We start from the raw sequence: 17,594 nt of genomic DNA on the forward strand, positions 1-17,594 counted from the left end.
GTTACGTTAAAGGCGAGACGGCGTGTTGACGTCACTGGGCACTAATAAAGCAGAAGTTTATACTTAGGTACACTACTATTACCTCTTGTTCAGAATAATGTCGATAGAAGAATGCTACAAGTTAATCTTACTCCGACCACGTATTTAGGCGGTGTATGGATATGCATTGATTTTTTTTTTTTGAGGGGGGGTTTATTGTTTTGTTCAGATGTCGTTCGTTATCTTCGGTGAAGTGATCCTGAAATAAACGTGTAATTTGCTCGTATTTAAAGAGAATTATTTTTTAAAAACCAAGAATTGAAACACCTCAAGGCGACATCGACGTTGACAGTTTCCGGGGAGGGGCTCAGTTGGATTGAAGGTGAGGAAAGGCCCATTGTCCTGTCACCTTGTGCTTCGCGGTAGGTGTCCGATACATTTATCTGTCGTGTTAATTTCTCGCTCGAGTATTCGCCGTTTGTATGATTAAAATTAAAATTAATAAATTTTTAAAAATTTTCGTGATTCAATCGTTTGAGCCTTGTATGAGGCCCATGTTGAGGTGAGAGCGAAAGGTGAACATTTCATCGGCGCCTCTTCCGTTTAAAACTGTCATATGTAGGTCCGTGGGGGGTTTTTGTAAATGTTTTATGTATTTAACAATGTCGGGACACGTCTGGAATCCATTGACCTTCAGCTGAGGTAATGGTTGTTCGAGCGGCGGATCGCTTCCGCCTCAGACTTGAATAACACGTTCTGTTTGTCCACAACGTGCGGAGGGAAGCGAGTATGACCGTCGCACGTCGTAACAAGGGTACTCGGTGGAGTACACACCGAACCTCCGCCACGTAATACCTGATCCACGAGAACGTATCGGGCCCAATACATGTTTCAGATCTCTTGTAATGTATAATCGTTTTTGGCCCCGATCTCTCAATGGTGAAGAATCACTTTAATTATTAAATAATTATCGTATCCGGATCAGGAATCGGATCTTCCCCAGAATCGAATCGGTGCGTCCTTGTGACACTCCCAACCTCACCATCAAATTTCATCCGAATCCGTCCACAACTTTTAGAGATATTCTGCACACAGACGGGGTGGGGGGGAGGGGGGGTTGAAACCAGAGCATCCTTCCACCTTCGGTGGCAGCAGGTAAAAACACCTGCTTGGTGGATGTTTGTGTGGTGTGTGGTGCAGGCTGGGATGGAGTACGGAATCTAATTTATAAACGAGGAGCTGATACTCGAGGTTCTCCACCCTTTTGGGTGGTGATGAGGAATAACATCCGTGTAATAGGATTGGTCGGACGGAGCTCGTTTTATTGTGGGGGACAAGAAATGAAAAGTTTTTGATTGGACATTCATGTATCGGTCGAGGAATGTACGTTGCAATGGTACGTAATTGGTAGACATTCACATTTCAAAACGACATAACTAGTACTCCACTTCAATAACTTCGACCTCTAACTAATATAATGCACTTCACCTTACTACACTGTTGAGTGTATGTGGGTCGACCGAGGCCTTAGAACTTATTTTTCAGTGTTTTGTTTACAGTACACTAGTGTTATGTATATGTATACAGTACAGAGTTGTTAATCAATTTCTCTTTTTTTTTTTTTTAGATGTCCTGAAAATTGTGAGCAAATCCCCTATCCACTGATAATTTTATTTACGAGGTGAAGGCCTGTCTACGTTGGGCATTTAAGTACTATTCTTGCATCACAGAATCATTTAAGTACGATAACAGAATCCATGTTCTGTGATAGCTGCATTATTTTATTTATTTTAAATTAAATTATTTTGTGTGCACATTTATCTTTACAATAATTGAATTCTAGCTTCAGTTTCCCATCCACTTCTGGGTTAGCACACACCACCAGGGGCACTATTTCAGCTACATACGTACATACCACAACCACATCATGTAATGCAGCTATCGAGTACGTAACCTACTCCATAGCTGCATTATATTAAGATGCTTCCAAAGTGTTTGTACATCAGAAATCGGACATTGATTTTAAGACCAAATAATAAAAAAGAAAAATAAGTTGATTGTCCAGATTATTATTTTTGTTTTTTAAAAGGAAGGAGAACCTTTTTTATATGTTGTTTTGTTGTTATTTATTTTTTTTCAGAATGGCCACCAGATTTTAGTAACAAACACCAATTTTTTTTTTAAACTTCCAGACATGCCAGTTTTTTGTATTCCCCAAGCAAATATGACGTGGGTCGTATACGTGACCCGTCACGTACGTACTCACTAACCCTATTAAAAATACAAGCCAGAGTTCTAAACAAATATATAATAAATGTATGGTGAAATACAAAAAAAACCTACACACTTTGTGCATATTAAAATGATTGGCTATGCCATCTTTCTATACAGATCTACAATAAACATTTAAAACAAAGATTTGCATTCGTGGGATGTGGACACACCAGCACTCCCTGGTCCAACTCCCCACTCGTGAAATCGGAGAGAACGTCACTCATCAAGAGCTGTTGCCATCCGAATTTGTAAACGGATGAAAACCATCTTAAAAAATGAATCTTCAATCGTGAAAATGATTTGTTGCGTTTTGCGCAATTTGCTCGTTTTAAAACCAGTTGTATTTTGCATCATTTTAATGCGAAGCGTGAACTGAATTTTACTGCAGCGGCTGCGATGGAACTTGGACACGGACGTGTACACAGATCAGTATGTTCACATATCACACACAGAAACAGAAAGCGGTAGTGAATGAAACGCGGTAGCACAGCTCTCACTGCTGCGGCTACACAGTACAAGTTCTAAAACACAATCTCAACATTGGGGAAAATGATCGATTGAGAGAATCATACATGAAGATATGGATTTTTTAAAGTGGTGTAAACCACTTCAATATTTGGTATGTCCTTCCATCCTTTAAAAATGAAGAAGAAGAAGACGAAGAAGAAGAAGAAGAACCACCTTTCTAACCTGCTGTGTTTCCTTTTATGTTTTGTTTCGTAATTATTGTGTTGAGGTTTTTTTGTGTTTAGTTTGCATCAGGACATTAATGTCACACTGCCTGTTGGGGAAGTAACTCTCAGTCCCTCATGGGGTGACTTTTTAAGCGGTGCAGCCGCTTCACTGCACTGCTTCCTTCAGACATGGATGCGATTTTATTATCCCACCACCCGGAGGGAGGGAGCGAGATATTCTAATCGTCCGGTTTGTTACTTACGAAATCTAAAGATTTCGTAAGTATATTGATCACTTCCGTCCTCTATTTGTGTGTGTGTTTGTGTGTTTGTTTGTGGGCACGATAACTCGAGAACTGAAGAAGCTACCAATGTCAAATTACACCACGTGATTCAGGAGGGTGATGGCTGGCGCTGAATAGATTTTGGTCAAAATCGGTCAAAGGTCAAGGTCACAGTGAGGTCAAACATTCGATTTTTGATGGTTTGGTACAGAATCATCGTAGAAACTTCTGGTTTGCGTTGTTACCTTCTCTAGAGACAGCTTTTATTCGACAAGGTCAGAAGTTAAGTTGACGATTTCGTAAGTACCAGTCTATGACTGCTTGTTTGTTTGTTTGTCTGTCTGTTAGCAACTTTACGGAAAAACGGCTTTAGCAAACACTATCAAATTTAATCCACAGGTGGGCAATGAACCTTGGACGACCCCATTAATTTTTGGGTCCATTTGGATCAAAGGTCAAGGTCACGAAAAGATCAAAATCGTTTTTTGCTCATAACTTCGTCAAAAATGATCTGATTTACTTCAAACTAAGCTTATAGTGAATCTTATTCTATTTGTCACTTGTAATCCTACCTGTTCCTATAGTGAAAAATGCATATTTGTGAAGATCGGAAGGGTCCGAAGTTTTGGGGGTCATGGTCATCGGTCAAAATTACATATTTTCCATTATAAATCAAAAAAGGTTAGGAATGTGCGTGTTTACGATGGAAGACATGTATCAAGTCCTTTATTGGCTTTCATTTGACACCATGACCTTTGACCTTACGTGGCCTTGAAAGGTGAATCGTTTTACGGTCATAACTTCGTCAAAAATGGTTTAATTTTTTTCAAACTAAGACTAAAATATTCCTTATTCTATTCCTTATAATCAACATTCAGTTTAAAGATGTATCAAATTTAAATTTGATCCCCAAAATAACTTTATGCCTTAAATGGGTGGGATTTGAACTTAAACAAGTGCCTGGCACCACTTTTTTATTTTTATTTTTATTTTCTTAAATGTATATATATTTAAACTTTTTTTTCCTGGGATGTTTGACAAAATAACAAATAAAAACTACAAGTGGTGCCAGGCACAACAAATCCTGCCCATTTAAGGCATAAAGTTATTTTGGGGATCAAATTTAAATTTGATACATCCTTAACCTGAATGTTGATTTTAAGGAAAATTTTAGTCTTGCTTTGAAGTCAATTAAACCATTTTGACGAAGTTTCACTATAAGCTTAGTTTGAAGTAAATCGGATCATTTTTGACGAAGTTGTGAGTGAAAAACGATTTTCACCTTTTCGTGACCTGACCTTGACCTTTGACGTAATGGGATCGTCCGAGGTTCATTACCCACCTGTGGATACAATTTCACAGTGTTTGAGCCAGCTGTTTTCCCGTAAAGTTGTATTTTTGTAACCATGTTTTAGTTTTAATGGAAAATTTGTAATTTTGACCGATGACCATGCCCCCCCCCCAAAACTTCGGACCCTACCGATCCTCATAAATATGCATTTTTCACTTAAGGAATGGGAAGGACTATAAGTGACAAATAGAATAAGGTTCACTATAAGCTTAGTTTGAAGTAAATCAGATCATTTTTGACGAAGTTATGAGTGAAAAACGATTTTTACCTTTTCGTGACCTTGACCTTGACATTTGATACAATTGCACCCAAAGGTTAATGGGGTCATCCAAGGTTCATTGCCCACCTGTGGATTAAATTTGATAGTGTTTGCAAAAGCCGTTTTGCCGTAAAGTTGCCAACAAACAAACAGACAAACAAACCGGACGATTACAATATCCCGCTCCCTCCCTCCAGGGGGTGGGATAACAAGGGTACTCTGTAGAGCACATACCGCTGCCACGTAATGCCTGATCCACGAGAACATATCTGACCCAATACATTTTTGAGATCATGGTATATATCGTTTTTGGCCTTATCTCTCGATGGTGAAGAATCACTTGAGAATTAAATAATCATCAAATCCAGATCCGGATTCGGATCTTCATCAAAATTGAACCAATTCTTCCTTGTCACATACCCAATGTGTCCAAGTTTCTCCTGAATCCGTCCACAACTTTTTGAGATAGTACCATTTATCATTTTTGGCCCAATCTCTCAATGGTGATGAATCACTTAAAAAATTCAAGTCGCCGGATCCGGATCTTTACCAAACTCCAATCAGTTTGTCCTTGTCACACACCGAACCTGTCCACAAAATTGCATCCGGATCTGTCTACAACTTTTTGAGATATCCTGCACACAAACAGACATACAGAAAGTAGTGAAGACATAACCTCCTTCACCTTCGGTGGCAGAGGTAATAAAACAAAACCAAGAACAGGTTGAAGAGCCAGATTGTTGGTGCTTCAGGCTGTCATCATGGAAAAGCAATGAGCTGCCACCTTGAAAGATTGATGGCAGAACAGAAGAGGACAGATGTAGACTTCCATCAATTAAGAGAACAGGTATACAAAGTGCAGAGAAGCAGAAAGCTTGCTTGGATTTGGGCAGGGCCAGCAAAATGGATTTCTGGTTGAATGTGTGTGATATTTGGAGGTTGGGTCCATCCATCCATCCATCCATCCATCCATCCATCCATCCATCCATCCATTGGGACCATACTCTGTGCAGAGCGTTGTTGCTGCCAAAGCAGTCTCCTTGGCTATTGGGTGCAATCCTGGACGGGTCGCCACTCCAACACAGGATACCAGCAGGCTGGAACTCGTTTTGCCGACCTCGGAAGGATGACGGGCAGTCAACCCCACCTGGTATTAATTCAATACCAAGTGGGATTTCAACTCAGGATCCTAGGATCCCAAGCCCACAACCCTAACCATGAAGCCAATACCAGGCATGGAGGCTGTGTATGGTGGTAAAAGTCAGATTAGATGCATTAACAGATGTGATGTAGTTGAGGAGGAAGACTCTGCAATTGCTGTTGCTGCTGTTGGCACCCCAATTTATTCTCAGCTTGTTGGGCCAACAGGGGAACATATATTTTGGCCCAAGTCTTTCACAAATTTGCTGACCAGGCCTGATGTTTAAACTGAACGTGATTGGGGAAGGAATGTGTAATCTGTTCAGGATGCCGACAATAACTGCTCTTTGCAAAAGACACGGCCGGATCTTTAACCTCCACCAATGAATGCTGGCGGATGATAGACTCAGCTTAACGTCCGTCCAAAGACCAGCACACTTGGTGATACAACGCCCTTTCTGCGAAACAGCAATCTGACAGTTTATCGTCAGGTCGGGATTTGAACTCGACTCCAAGCTTGACAGCTTGGAGATGAGTGTGCTACCTCTGCAACACCCAGATGGACTGAGTTAGAGCAAAGGATTGTTAGTGATTCGGTGTAGCTTTGGTCTCCACGGCATCAAAATGTGAACGTCCCAAGGTGGATCATCTGAAGCGTGTGTGCCGAGGGGCGTTGGCCACCGTTAAGGTCATGGAAGGCGATGTGCGAGGCGACCCGGGGCGAAACCGGCAGCCGTTGATGGGCCTGTTTTTGATTGGCCCTGCGGCGGCGCACCCGATGACTGTGGAAGTCGAAGTGAACAACAGGCCGATCACGTTTCAGGTTGATACGGGAGCGGTGGTGTCGATCATTGGCGAACAGACCGCGCGTAGACTCAACGACCTGAAGCTTATCAGGTCGGACCTCACACTGTTCACGTACACCCGCGAGAAGATAACGCCAGTCGGGATGGCAGACGTGTCTGTGCGGTACCAAGGCCAGGTCGCCGGGCTTCCGTTGTACGTCGTGCGAGGGAGGGGTCCGTCTCTCCTCGGCCGAGACTGGCTGACCCGCATCAGGCTAGACTGGGCCGCCGTTCACCTTGTGCAACCCGTGCTGAGCCGATGGGAGGATCAGTTGGAGAAGATTCTTCAAAGACATCAAGGTTTGTTTTGCAACGACCTTGGGAAACTCAAGGACGTGCAGGCAAAGCTCTTCCTGAAGGAGGGGGTGGTTCCTCGTTTTTTTAAACCACGACCGGTGCCGTATGCCCTGCGGGACAAGGTCAAGGGTGAACTGTATAGGCTGGAGGCCTGTGGAGTGATCGAACGGGTGTCTTACTCAGATTGGGCCACCCCGGTCGTCACGTTGCTGAAACGGAATGGAGACGTCCGATTGTGCGGGGACTTCAAGTCCACGGTTAACCTGGGGCTCAGCGTGGAGCAATATCCACTGTCGTCAATCGATGAAATATATGCACGATTGGCGGGGAGTCAATACTTCACGAAGCTTGATCTGCGTGATGCATATTTTCACTTGCCAATGGATCCCGGGAGTAGCGACCTTTTGACAATCGACACGTGTCAAGGGCTCTATCGATATACCCGACTATTTTGGGATTGCTTCGGCCCCGGCCTTGTGGCAGAAAGCCATGGATCAGGTTTGCATTGGCCTGCCCGCTTAAACCTACCTGGACCATATGCTCATTGCGCAGAAAACGGCGGACGAGCATCTTGCGAACATTGCCCAAGTGCTGACGAAGCTAGAAGCGTGCGGCCTGCGCTTGAACAGAGACAAGTGCGCGTTCTTCAAGCAGCGCTTGGAATTCCTTGGGCACATCATCACGCCGGATGGGCTGTTGAAAGGCCCTCAGAAGGTGGAGGCAATTCAGCACATGCCACCGCCTCGCGACAAGACGCAGCTGCGCTCGTTCATTGGCATGGCCCAGTATTACCAAAGGTTCGTGCGCGGGCTCAGCTCACAGCTTGCGCCGTTAACGCGGTTGCTCAGGAAGGACGAGCGCTGGGCCTGGGGGCCTGCACACCAGGCGGCGTTCGACCGCGTCAAGCGGCTGCTCACAGAGGATACGGTCCTCGTGCACTACGAGCCTGCACGTCCGCTCTTATTGGCATGTGACAGCTCTGCATATGGCATCGGGGCGGTGCTCTCCCACAGGATGGACGATAGTTCCGAGCGGCCTGTTTGTTTTGCATCCCGGACCCTGTCCCCAGCAGAGCGGGAATATGCCCAGATCGAGCGCGAGGCTCTCAGCCTCGTCTGGGGTGTGCGGAGGTTTCATCAATACCTCCTGGGGCGGCATTTCACTTTGCAGACGGATCACAAACCACTTCAATTCATCCTGAGACCCGAACGCGGGGTACCGGTGGTAGCGGCCGTGCGGATACAGCGGTGGTGTCTGTTTCTTGCTGCTTACGATTACGATATTCAGTTCTGGAGCACCGAAAAGCATGCTGGCTGCGACGGGCTCTCGCGCTTGCCTTGCGCGGAGGGTCCAGCTGCGTCTGAGTCGGCCGACCGGGTTGATGTTTTCGCGCTGGGCCAGGTCCAAAGCGGGCTGATCACGGCCAAACAGGTCGCGGTGGAATCTGCTCATGATCCAGTGCTCGCCCGTGTCGTCCAGGCGATTTCTACGGGGAATTGGAGTGATCTACCTTCAACACCGGCATTTCAGCCTTTCGCGTCGCGCGCATTGGAGCTGTCGTTGGTCCAACGGTGCGTTTTGTGGGGAATGAGGGCGGTGATTCCACCGAAGTTCAGGCAGCGGTGTTTGGAAGAACTGCATGTCAGTCACCTTGGCGTCGTGAAGACCAAGAGTCTTGCTCGTAGCCTGTTGTGGTGGCCGGGGTTGGACAAAGACATTGAGCAGTTGGTTAAGCGTTTCGCAACGTGTCAAACAGATGCTGATAACCCGCGTCGGGGCTATGGCCTACCCAGACAGGGCCTGGCAGAGGGTCCATGTGGATTTTGCAGGGCCGGTTAATGGCAAAATGTTTTTGATTGTGATCGATGCATTCTCTAAATGGCCGGAGGTTGTCGTAATGCAGCATACATCAGCAAACATTACAGTAGAAAAACTGCGGACGATCTTTGCTAATAAAGGATTACCCAAGGTTCTGGTCTCTGATAACGGTCCGCAGTTCATCGCAGGTGTATTTGAGTTTATGCGTCAAAATGGTATTTGACATCTAGGGTCCGCACTGTATCGTTCTGCGATGAATGGGCAGGCGGAGTCGTTTGTTAAGATGTTGAAACGGGCTTTGCGCAGGGGGGGGGGGGGGTGTTGAACCTGTGCAGACGGTGGGCGATGTCTTTTTTGCTCCAATACAGGAACGCTATTCGTCCTGTCACGGGCAATTCTCCTGCCATTCGTCTCTATGGACGGGCATTGCGGTCCAGACTGGATTTGCTGCGACCTGGAGGGTCGGTGAGTGGGGCGGTGTCGTGCCCGACGCTGCTGCGTGGTTTTGATGTGGGACAGCGGGTAATGGTGCGCGATTATTTCCACGGTTCCAAATGGGTGCCGGCTGTGGTCTCTGTGGTACTGGGGCCGGCGAATTGCATGGTGCGGACTGATGGTGGGGAGGTGTGGAAGCGGCACGTGGACCAAATGCATGATCGCTGTTCAGCGTCACCGCCCCCCCCCCCCGGTGCCGAGCGATGTGGGACCCCCACCTGTGATGTCGCCGTGGCCAGACGTTGTATCGCCAGGGCCGGACGTGCCGACGCCCGCGGGTTGTTCACCTGATCCAGTCCTGCTCGAGGACGACGAACAAGCTTGTCGGCCAGGGGCGGTTGTTGTTGCGGATGGGGCAAGTCCGGCGAGGGTATCACCTCGACCTAGCCGGGAGGCGTCTGAGCCCGGGCCGTCTGGCGTCGCTGCCCGTCCGAGACAGATCGGGAGACTGCCGCGGTACTTGGAGGATTTTGAATGTTGATTGGTTTCGTTTAGTCATGTTATAATTGTCATTTCATCATTTGAATTGTCATTTTACGAGGGGAGGAGTGTGCTGTATCACGTGATTGGGTTTTCGTATATCATGACTCGCCCGCTGGGGGTGGCAGAGATGTACATCTGGACGTGCAATAAAGCGGAGTTACTGCTACGCTCTCGCTCTCCATGTTCCGCTGCACCTCGGACACCACAAAGCACGTCATATCTTGAGCTGAAGTCAAGACTGATTTAATTAACTGGCGGGTTGAATGCCCTGTCTATGAAACGGCCTTTTCGGCCCACCTTTGATGGGCAATGCACTGCGGACCATTCTTGGAAATTCACTTCATAATTTTTCTTAATCACATCAAAACATATTGTACTCGATGTCCGAAGATAAAGTAAGATGAGTTGTAATACAGGCTACCACTGCAGGTGATGTTATTTCTGCCATGACCATTTTTGGCGTTTCGGTAACATCCGCCTTTGTAAAAGAATGAAGATTTGCGCATTCCCACCGTTGATCCATGTTTCTTTATTGACGAGATATTTGAATTGAAATCGGGATGGTGGCGTCTCGGTAATCGGCGAGCATGAGCGCAGTGCACTTTGGCAATTTAAATTTGACCGAAGGACAAAGCTGCATGCATTGAACCACCCCACATAATGTCAAAAACGTGATGGGTAGGGGGGGGGTGGAGGAGAGGGTGCTTCATTTTCTTTCTTTAAGAACAACAAAAACAAAACCTCAAGTGGACGAATGTTTTTGGAATGTTTTGTTTGTTATGAAAGTTCACGAGGGAGAAGTTCTGAAAATGGAAGGGATTTCCTCCGAGTCGTGGGTTTGTACTCCGCTCGAGGTGGAGATGGAGCACGATGAAGTGGGTTGAATGCAGTTGGATGATATAAATACGTAATGAGGTGTTGATCAATGTTGTGCGTGAAAAGGTGGCGCAGGGCGAGGAATGCACTTTCCTTTTGGATATTTTGGTGATTTACCATATAAACTGTTTTTCCTGTATTTTGATCTTTCACTGTTACGAGAATGTGCCCGTTACGTGCGTGGCCGTACGTGCACAAAAAAAATGTATATATTTAAAACCGCGAGCCAGAAACAACTACACAGGCCGTTCCTTCGCTCTCTCTCGTGCCCATACGTGCGTGGCCCGGAAGTTCGCGTATCGCAGTTACGATTATTCGCAATTTAGTTTTAATGGCCAATTATTCAATTAGCGCCAACGTATTTTGCCTTTTCGCAATGTCATCGCAAGGAAAAACGCAAAGAGAAGAGAAGAGAAAAAAAAAAAAAAAAAAAAAAATAACTTTCAAAAAACTACACAGGCCGTTCCTTCACTCTCGTAAGCGACGACTGGATTGGGGCATTGTGTTTATCTATAAATGTGCATAAGAAATCGAGAAATTATGAGAATACACTGTCATCACTATCCGGAAGTGGTGTGTGCCCGTACGGAATGTTCACATGCATTCCACGAATTATCGCTTGCATTGAAGTAACAACTGCTGTGATACTTACGCACACAGAGTTAATTAAAATCCAAATTAAAATAAAGTTTACCTCCCTGTCTTTGCTTGCCATGACATTCGCTGCCATTGACCATTGCCACTCCTACGCCACGGTAACTAAAGCACCAATCCCCATCGTAACCGGCACGGCACGTGACGTCATCGTCGGCCGGCCGCGCACCGGCCTACGCAGCAACGTGTCCTGTGATTGGTAACTCAATGGCGCATCGGCCACGCCTACGCAGCAACGTGTCCTGTCATTGGCTGGTAAATAAATGGCCATAACTTGGGAAGCACTTATCCGATTCATATCAAACCTTGAAAAGGCACATACTCGGGTCCCCAGCAATATACCTGGCAAGTTTCAATTAGATCAGACCAGTGGTTGGCGAGAAACAGTGGTCACATATACACACACACACACACAGCTGGAATTATAAATAGATAGATAACAGATGTTTTTATAAGCCTGGTGTTGGCGCAGTGGTTAGGGCAGCGGCTTGGGATCCAAAAGGTCCTGAGTTCAAGCCCCGTTGGGCCACTGAATTAATACACCAGAGGGTTGACTCAGCCTGTCATCTTTCCGAGGTCGGCGAAATGAGGACAAGTACACTGGGCCAGTGTATACCCCGGTTAAAATAGGTGTACCATATCCCTGTGTCGTAAGAGGCGACCAGGGTTGCGTCAGGAAGGGCATCCGGTGTAAAACATGTGCCAAATCACTCTGCGGATCATACGGATGATCCGCTGTGGCGACCCCTCACGGGAGCAGCCGAAAGAAGAAGATATATATATATATATATATATATATATATATATATATATATATATATATATATATATATATATATATATATATATATATATATATATATATATATATATATATATATATATATATATATATATATATATATATATATATATATATATATATAGCATGGGGCTTCAAAAATGTATTGGGCCCAATATGTTCTCGTGCAAATTGGCATTGCGTAGTGGATGTCTGCACTCTACCGAGTGCTCTTCCAGTTTTCAATTGCTTTTAAACCTAACCAATCATATCTTACAAGATTGTTTGAAATATGTATATATATATATATATATATATATATACGATATATTTTTATATATATATATATATATATATATATATATATATATATATATATATATATATATATATATATATATATATATATATATATATATATATATATATATATATTGTTTGTTTTTGTTGTTTTTTTTCCTGAATTTTTTTAAGTTTAATTTTTTTTTTTTTTTTTTGTATACCTTGGTCGAGGCTCGTATGAGAGCTAACACACAACTCACAGCAAGGAGGCATGAGACAAGAGGGGCGGGAGTGGAAGGGACAAAACAGTGGGGAACAGACACATTAGGTGAACTGTGGAAGGGAGAGGGATGGGGATGGGACGGGGAACATGGCGAAGAGAAGATGGACATTTCAGGGACTTTCAGGAAGGAAAGCAGGAGAATTGAAGGAAGTGGGCTTCGGTGGATTATCGGGGGTAGAAAAGATCGAGGATTTGGATGGGGGAAGATAAGAGGTGGTGGTGAACAGCTGTTTTGAAAGCCTGGAGGGAAGAATGGGAAAGAATAGAGTGAGGAAGTTTATTCCAAAGGCGGGAAATAAGAGGAATGAAAGAGTGAAGATGAGCAGTGATTCTTGATTTTGGTAGTTTTACCAGAAGGGGGTTGTTGGCGGACCTTGAGCGCCCTGTGGAAATGTGGTGGGGACAAATCGCAGAGAGAGCAGGGGGGGCAAGGCTGGAGAGGAGTCGGTAGAAGACAGAAAGACCACCGACCAACCTGCGGTGATTGAGTGAGAGGCCCAAAGACTCAGCTTCATTGCGGGAGATGCCGATGATCTTAAATGCCCTGGTTTCGACAGCGTGAAGCCGAGAAAGGTGGGAGGCAGGAGCACCAGCCCAGAGGGGAGAGCAGTACTCCATCAGGATACGGACAAAAGCTTTGTAAGTGGTCAGGAGCTCAAGAGGGCCGAGGAAGAACTTGGCACGACGGAGGATTCCCAGTCGGCGACTGGCTTTTGAGGCGAGGTTGGAAATGTGACTTTCCCAGGAAAGGTCATGGCAGATAGTGAGACCCAGAAGCTTGAAAGAAAAGACTTCTTCCAGAGGATTGTTGAGAAAGTGGATGGGGGGGTTTTGTAAACGGTCCTTTCGAAGAGACATAGTGAGAGTGTGAGATTTGTCTGGATTGAAAGACATGTTCCACGTGTTGGACCAGTTTGTGATTTTATCCAGATCTGCAGTGAGTGAAGAAGCTGCTGCTTGCCGGTCTGAGGGATGACAGATGGTACGGCAGAGGGTGGAGTCGTCGGCAAAGAGAAATAGAGGATTTTCCAGAGAGTCCGAGATGTGTTCATATATATATATATATATATATATATATATATATATATATATATATATATATATATATATATATATATATATATATATATATATATATATATATATATATATATATATTTATATATAATCGATGTGTGTATATATATATATATATATATATATATATATATATATACACACACACACACATCGATAATTGTGGATAATATATATATATATATATATATATATATATATATATATATATATATATATATATATATATATATATATATATATATATTTGGCCTCCTAATTGATGGAGTATGATGTGTTTTGCATTCTTCTTGTGTACTTGTCTGCCGGCCCAGCTTTGTGTACCATTGTAAGATGATTTATTCCTTGTGATATCTGTACATCAGAACTCTAGATCTGATATAGGAGGTGTACGAGCATCTCGAACTCCTCTCTGCAAGGCATCCTGACTTACTAATTGCAATAATAGCTTAATTTATTTTATTTTCTGCAGATCATGTTGGCTTGCCGGGCAATTCATGCTGTTGGACGGCGAGGTTTTGCTGCTTCTTCCTCTCTCCTCTCTCACGGACATGGTCAGTCCCTCGGGATGTGGAAATTTTGAACATTTATGGAACTCGTAGAACAAGGTTGAAATGTGTTCTTCTTCTTCTTCTTCTTCTTCTTCTTGATCTTCTTCGAGAACCTTTATTGTGAAAAAGGGAATAACGGGTGCAAAATGTTTTCTATTTATTTTGCTCTCAAAGTTTGAAGGTTTATGGAATAATGTGCACGTGTCAAATGGAGGAAAAAGGTCATTGGGAAATGTCAGCAAACTATTGCATGAATTTGAAGGAATAGTGGAGGGTGGATAAATTGACATAACATGTTATTTGAACTTGGGATCCCCAAGCATTGTGAGCTATGTGGTCAGATGGAAACGCTGAAATGGCCATCCTTTATATGCATGACATTTCATGTGAATATATTGATTTTAATCACTGAATAGTAGAGGGAAATAAATACAAGAATGTGTCGTGTTCACCAATTTGGTACAATTTTGTCAACACTCCTTAAATATGGTAACTTGGGAGTGTAGAATGGGGCAATTACATCCCTTGGGAAAGAAAGATGAAGATGAAGAGAGAAGCTTGAGAAAGCGTATTTGGCGTTCTTTTATGAAGAACTTCAACACACGAGGAGGCCATTAGGCCGATCAAAGCCCGTGCTATTACCAACCTATAGTTGTTTGAACCTGCTGTATCCTTTTAAAATGCTGAGCATAAAACGAGGAAGCAGCATGTGCCACTTAGTCTTTTGGTATGTCAGCATTCCAGGTGCTGACCTCCCAGACTCCGAGCATACACTTTAACCATTCCGTCACTGAGCCTGGTGAAGGTCGGTGTCTATCTGCATCTGTCGGTGGACAATTCGAATATTCGAGTTGCATCAACTGAAGGTTGTCGAAGATTTTACAACTGCCATGAGAAACGGTGAAGCAGATGTTTCGGGAGTTCACCCTTTGTCGAATCCTCTTGCCACAAAGAGTAAATGCCCAAAATGTCAACTCCACTTTTCTTGCCATGGCCGTTCGCATTCCTTCATAAACCTTCCGTTGATCAAATTTAAATTTTGTGTTAGTTTGAGATTATTTTTTCCTCCTACGTTTGGAGGTTGCTGTTCTGAAGTGAACTTCTTTGCTCAAAACCAAAGGGTTATGATTTTGATCCTGTGTCTTTTCACAGATCGAACGTCTGTTTGTTTCATTCCAAACGACCGATCATAATTGGAACAAATGGCGCATTCGTTTTAGAAGTGAGTAAATTGTAGTGAGAATTGTTTGGCATCGCCCCTAAGGCCAAGTAAAATAAATTATTAGTTTATCGTCTGGGCTTTTCAAAAAAAAAAAGAGGGGGCGTCTTACTATTTGATTTTTTTTTCCAGGATGGCCATTACATCTGAAATGACCACAGTGCCTGATCCCAACACACTCTGGATTGTGGATTCACAACTGTATTAACCAGAGGGACGAAAACACATTAAAAGCACTGTTGAGCACCATGTCCAATTATTTTCTTATTTCTTTTCTCCACTTAAGGTTGCTCAAGTTCAAAACATCATAATCGAGAGCAGCATTGTTCCCCTGGAGGTCTTTGAAAAAGGAATCCCCACTGAATAGTTTGTCTGATTGGAACATGAAAATGACACAGCATGACTAAAATCACATTCAAAAGAGCAAGTTAGTCCCCAGGTTAGCAAGTTCAAAAGAGCACCCTCACCCTCCTCCAGTTCCGCCGCCCATGGCCTAGACCTATACTATATCTAGTACAGGCCACAATATAGCCATCCATCGGAATCTTATTTCTGCAACACACACACACACACACACACACACACACACACACACACACACACACACACACACACACACACACACACACACACACACACACACACACACACACACACACACACACACACACACACACACACACACACACACACACACACACACACACCTGTGTATGCATTGCTCGAGACTACCATGCACAAACGCACATCTCAAATTAAAAAAAATATAGGTCTAGATCGATATCTAATTTAACCAAAACAATTTACGTTTGTCATATACCTGAGACGTCAATTTCTATCACCAACATGTATTCCCTATACCATTAAAATGATGCTGGTCATGCACCCAATATGTCAACATTTACTGCAGCAGTGACACACTGCTGCACTGTGCGTCTGTACGTACTGAACTGGTACTAGATATATGCAGACTTGCACGACTGACCTGAGCTGTCTGGTAGTTGTCAGTGATGGGCGATTCCTGATCAAACTCCCCATTTGCAAATTTGTTGAAAATATCCCCTAGAATTTTGGTTGTTGAACACCGTACAAGCCTACCATGGCTTCATGAATTTCTACTAGCCTTCCGGATGCATACACAAATGATTTTAAGACCTCGGTGTAATGTGCTTCGTCAGTAGCTCAATTAAAGCTTCCAAGAAAGTTTGTTCTTGAGATCGATAAAACACGCTAGAGCCAGCCAGCTAGCTAATTAACTTAACTGTACACATTACGTACGTACATGCACATGTCTCGAAAATCACATTCACTGAGCGTGCGGTGCGGCATGAGCAAGCGTAGTTGCATATCGACAAGATTGATTTCATTTGTGCGAGTGCTCGGCCTATAAGTACCGCAAAATAATTATTGGTCTGTGTTTCAGATTCTCATGACTGAAATAAAAGAATTTTTAAAACTTGCAAAAATTTTAGCAAATTTGATAATGGTAAGGAAAAAAACAACCCACCAACATACGGCCTACAAAAAGGAAACGCGTGGGGATGAATGAATCAGTTGGTGTTTTTTTGTTTGTTTGTTTTTGTTTTTATGCCTTCGATGATGAAGTCTATGGAGGCGTTATGTGTTTGGGTGGTTCATCCAAACGTGCTTATTTTATCTCTCTTCTCTGCAACTGCTTATATTATCCGATTGCCAAAATTTTTACCATAGGTTGGACGACTCGTGAAGAATGTTTTAATAATAGCAGGTCATGTGGTGTGGCAGCCATGTTGGAAAAAAGGAAAAACTTTGGACCTCTATCTCTGAAAGTGCTCCATGGAAAAATAGAAACTTGGCACATGTCAAGTCCTCCTCATGGGGAATTTATTTTTTATTTTTTAAGAATATCTGGAATTTACATTCCAGATAAGATATTGTCATCGCATACCGTCTGTCTCTCTGTTCTGTGCTCCCCCATGCCTCCGTCCCTCCG

The 17,594-nt window shown here is 43.7% G+C and overlaps 1 protein-coding gene and 1 long non-coding RNA gene across 3 annotated transcripts in view; both read left to right on the top strand.

Annotated features, from left to right (window-relative positions):
* The first annotated feature begins 202 nt into the window (after positions 1-202).
* COX4I1 (cytochrome c oxidase subunit 4I1) overlaps positions 203-17,594 on the top strand; it is a 31,422-nt gene continuing 14,030 nt past the window's right edge. Inside the window, exons 1-2 of one of the 2 annotated variants that reach the window (XM_085892485.1) lie at positions 203-361; positions 14,325-14,406. In XM_085892485.1, coding sequence (XP_085748611.1) covers positions 14,328-14,406 — 79 coding nt within the window. In that variant the 5' untranslated portion in view covers positions 203-361; positions 14,325-14,327. Of the gene's footprint in view, positions 402-14,324; positions 14,407-17,594 lie in introns of both variants that reach the window. The other variant, XM_085892484.1, reaches the window with a different exon arrangement.
* LOC147021984 (uncharacterized) lies at positions 14,413-17,070 on the top strand. Its single transcript, XR_015061026.1, has 2 exons — positions 14,413-15,625; positions 15,755-17,070. It is a non-coding gene; the product is annotated as an uncharacterized LOC147021984 (long non-coding RNA).

The sequence above is a fragment of the Eptatretus burgeri genome, chromosome 8 (genome assembly GCF_056783735.1).
Source record: "Eptatretus burgeri isolate ZD-2024b chromosome 8, Ebu_testis_v1, whole genome shotgun sequence".
NCBI classification, from domain to species: Eukaryota; Metazoa; Chordata; class Myxini; order Myxiniformes; family Myxinidae; genus Eptatretus; species Eptatretus burgeri.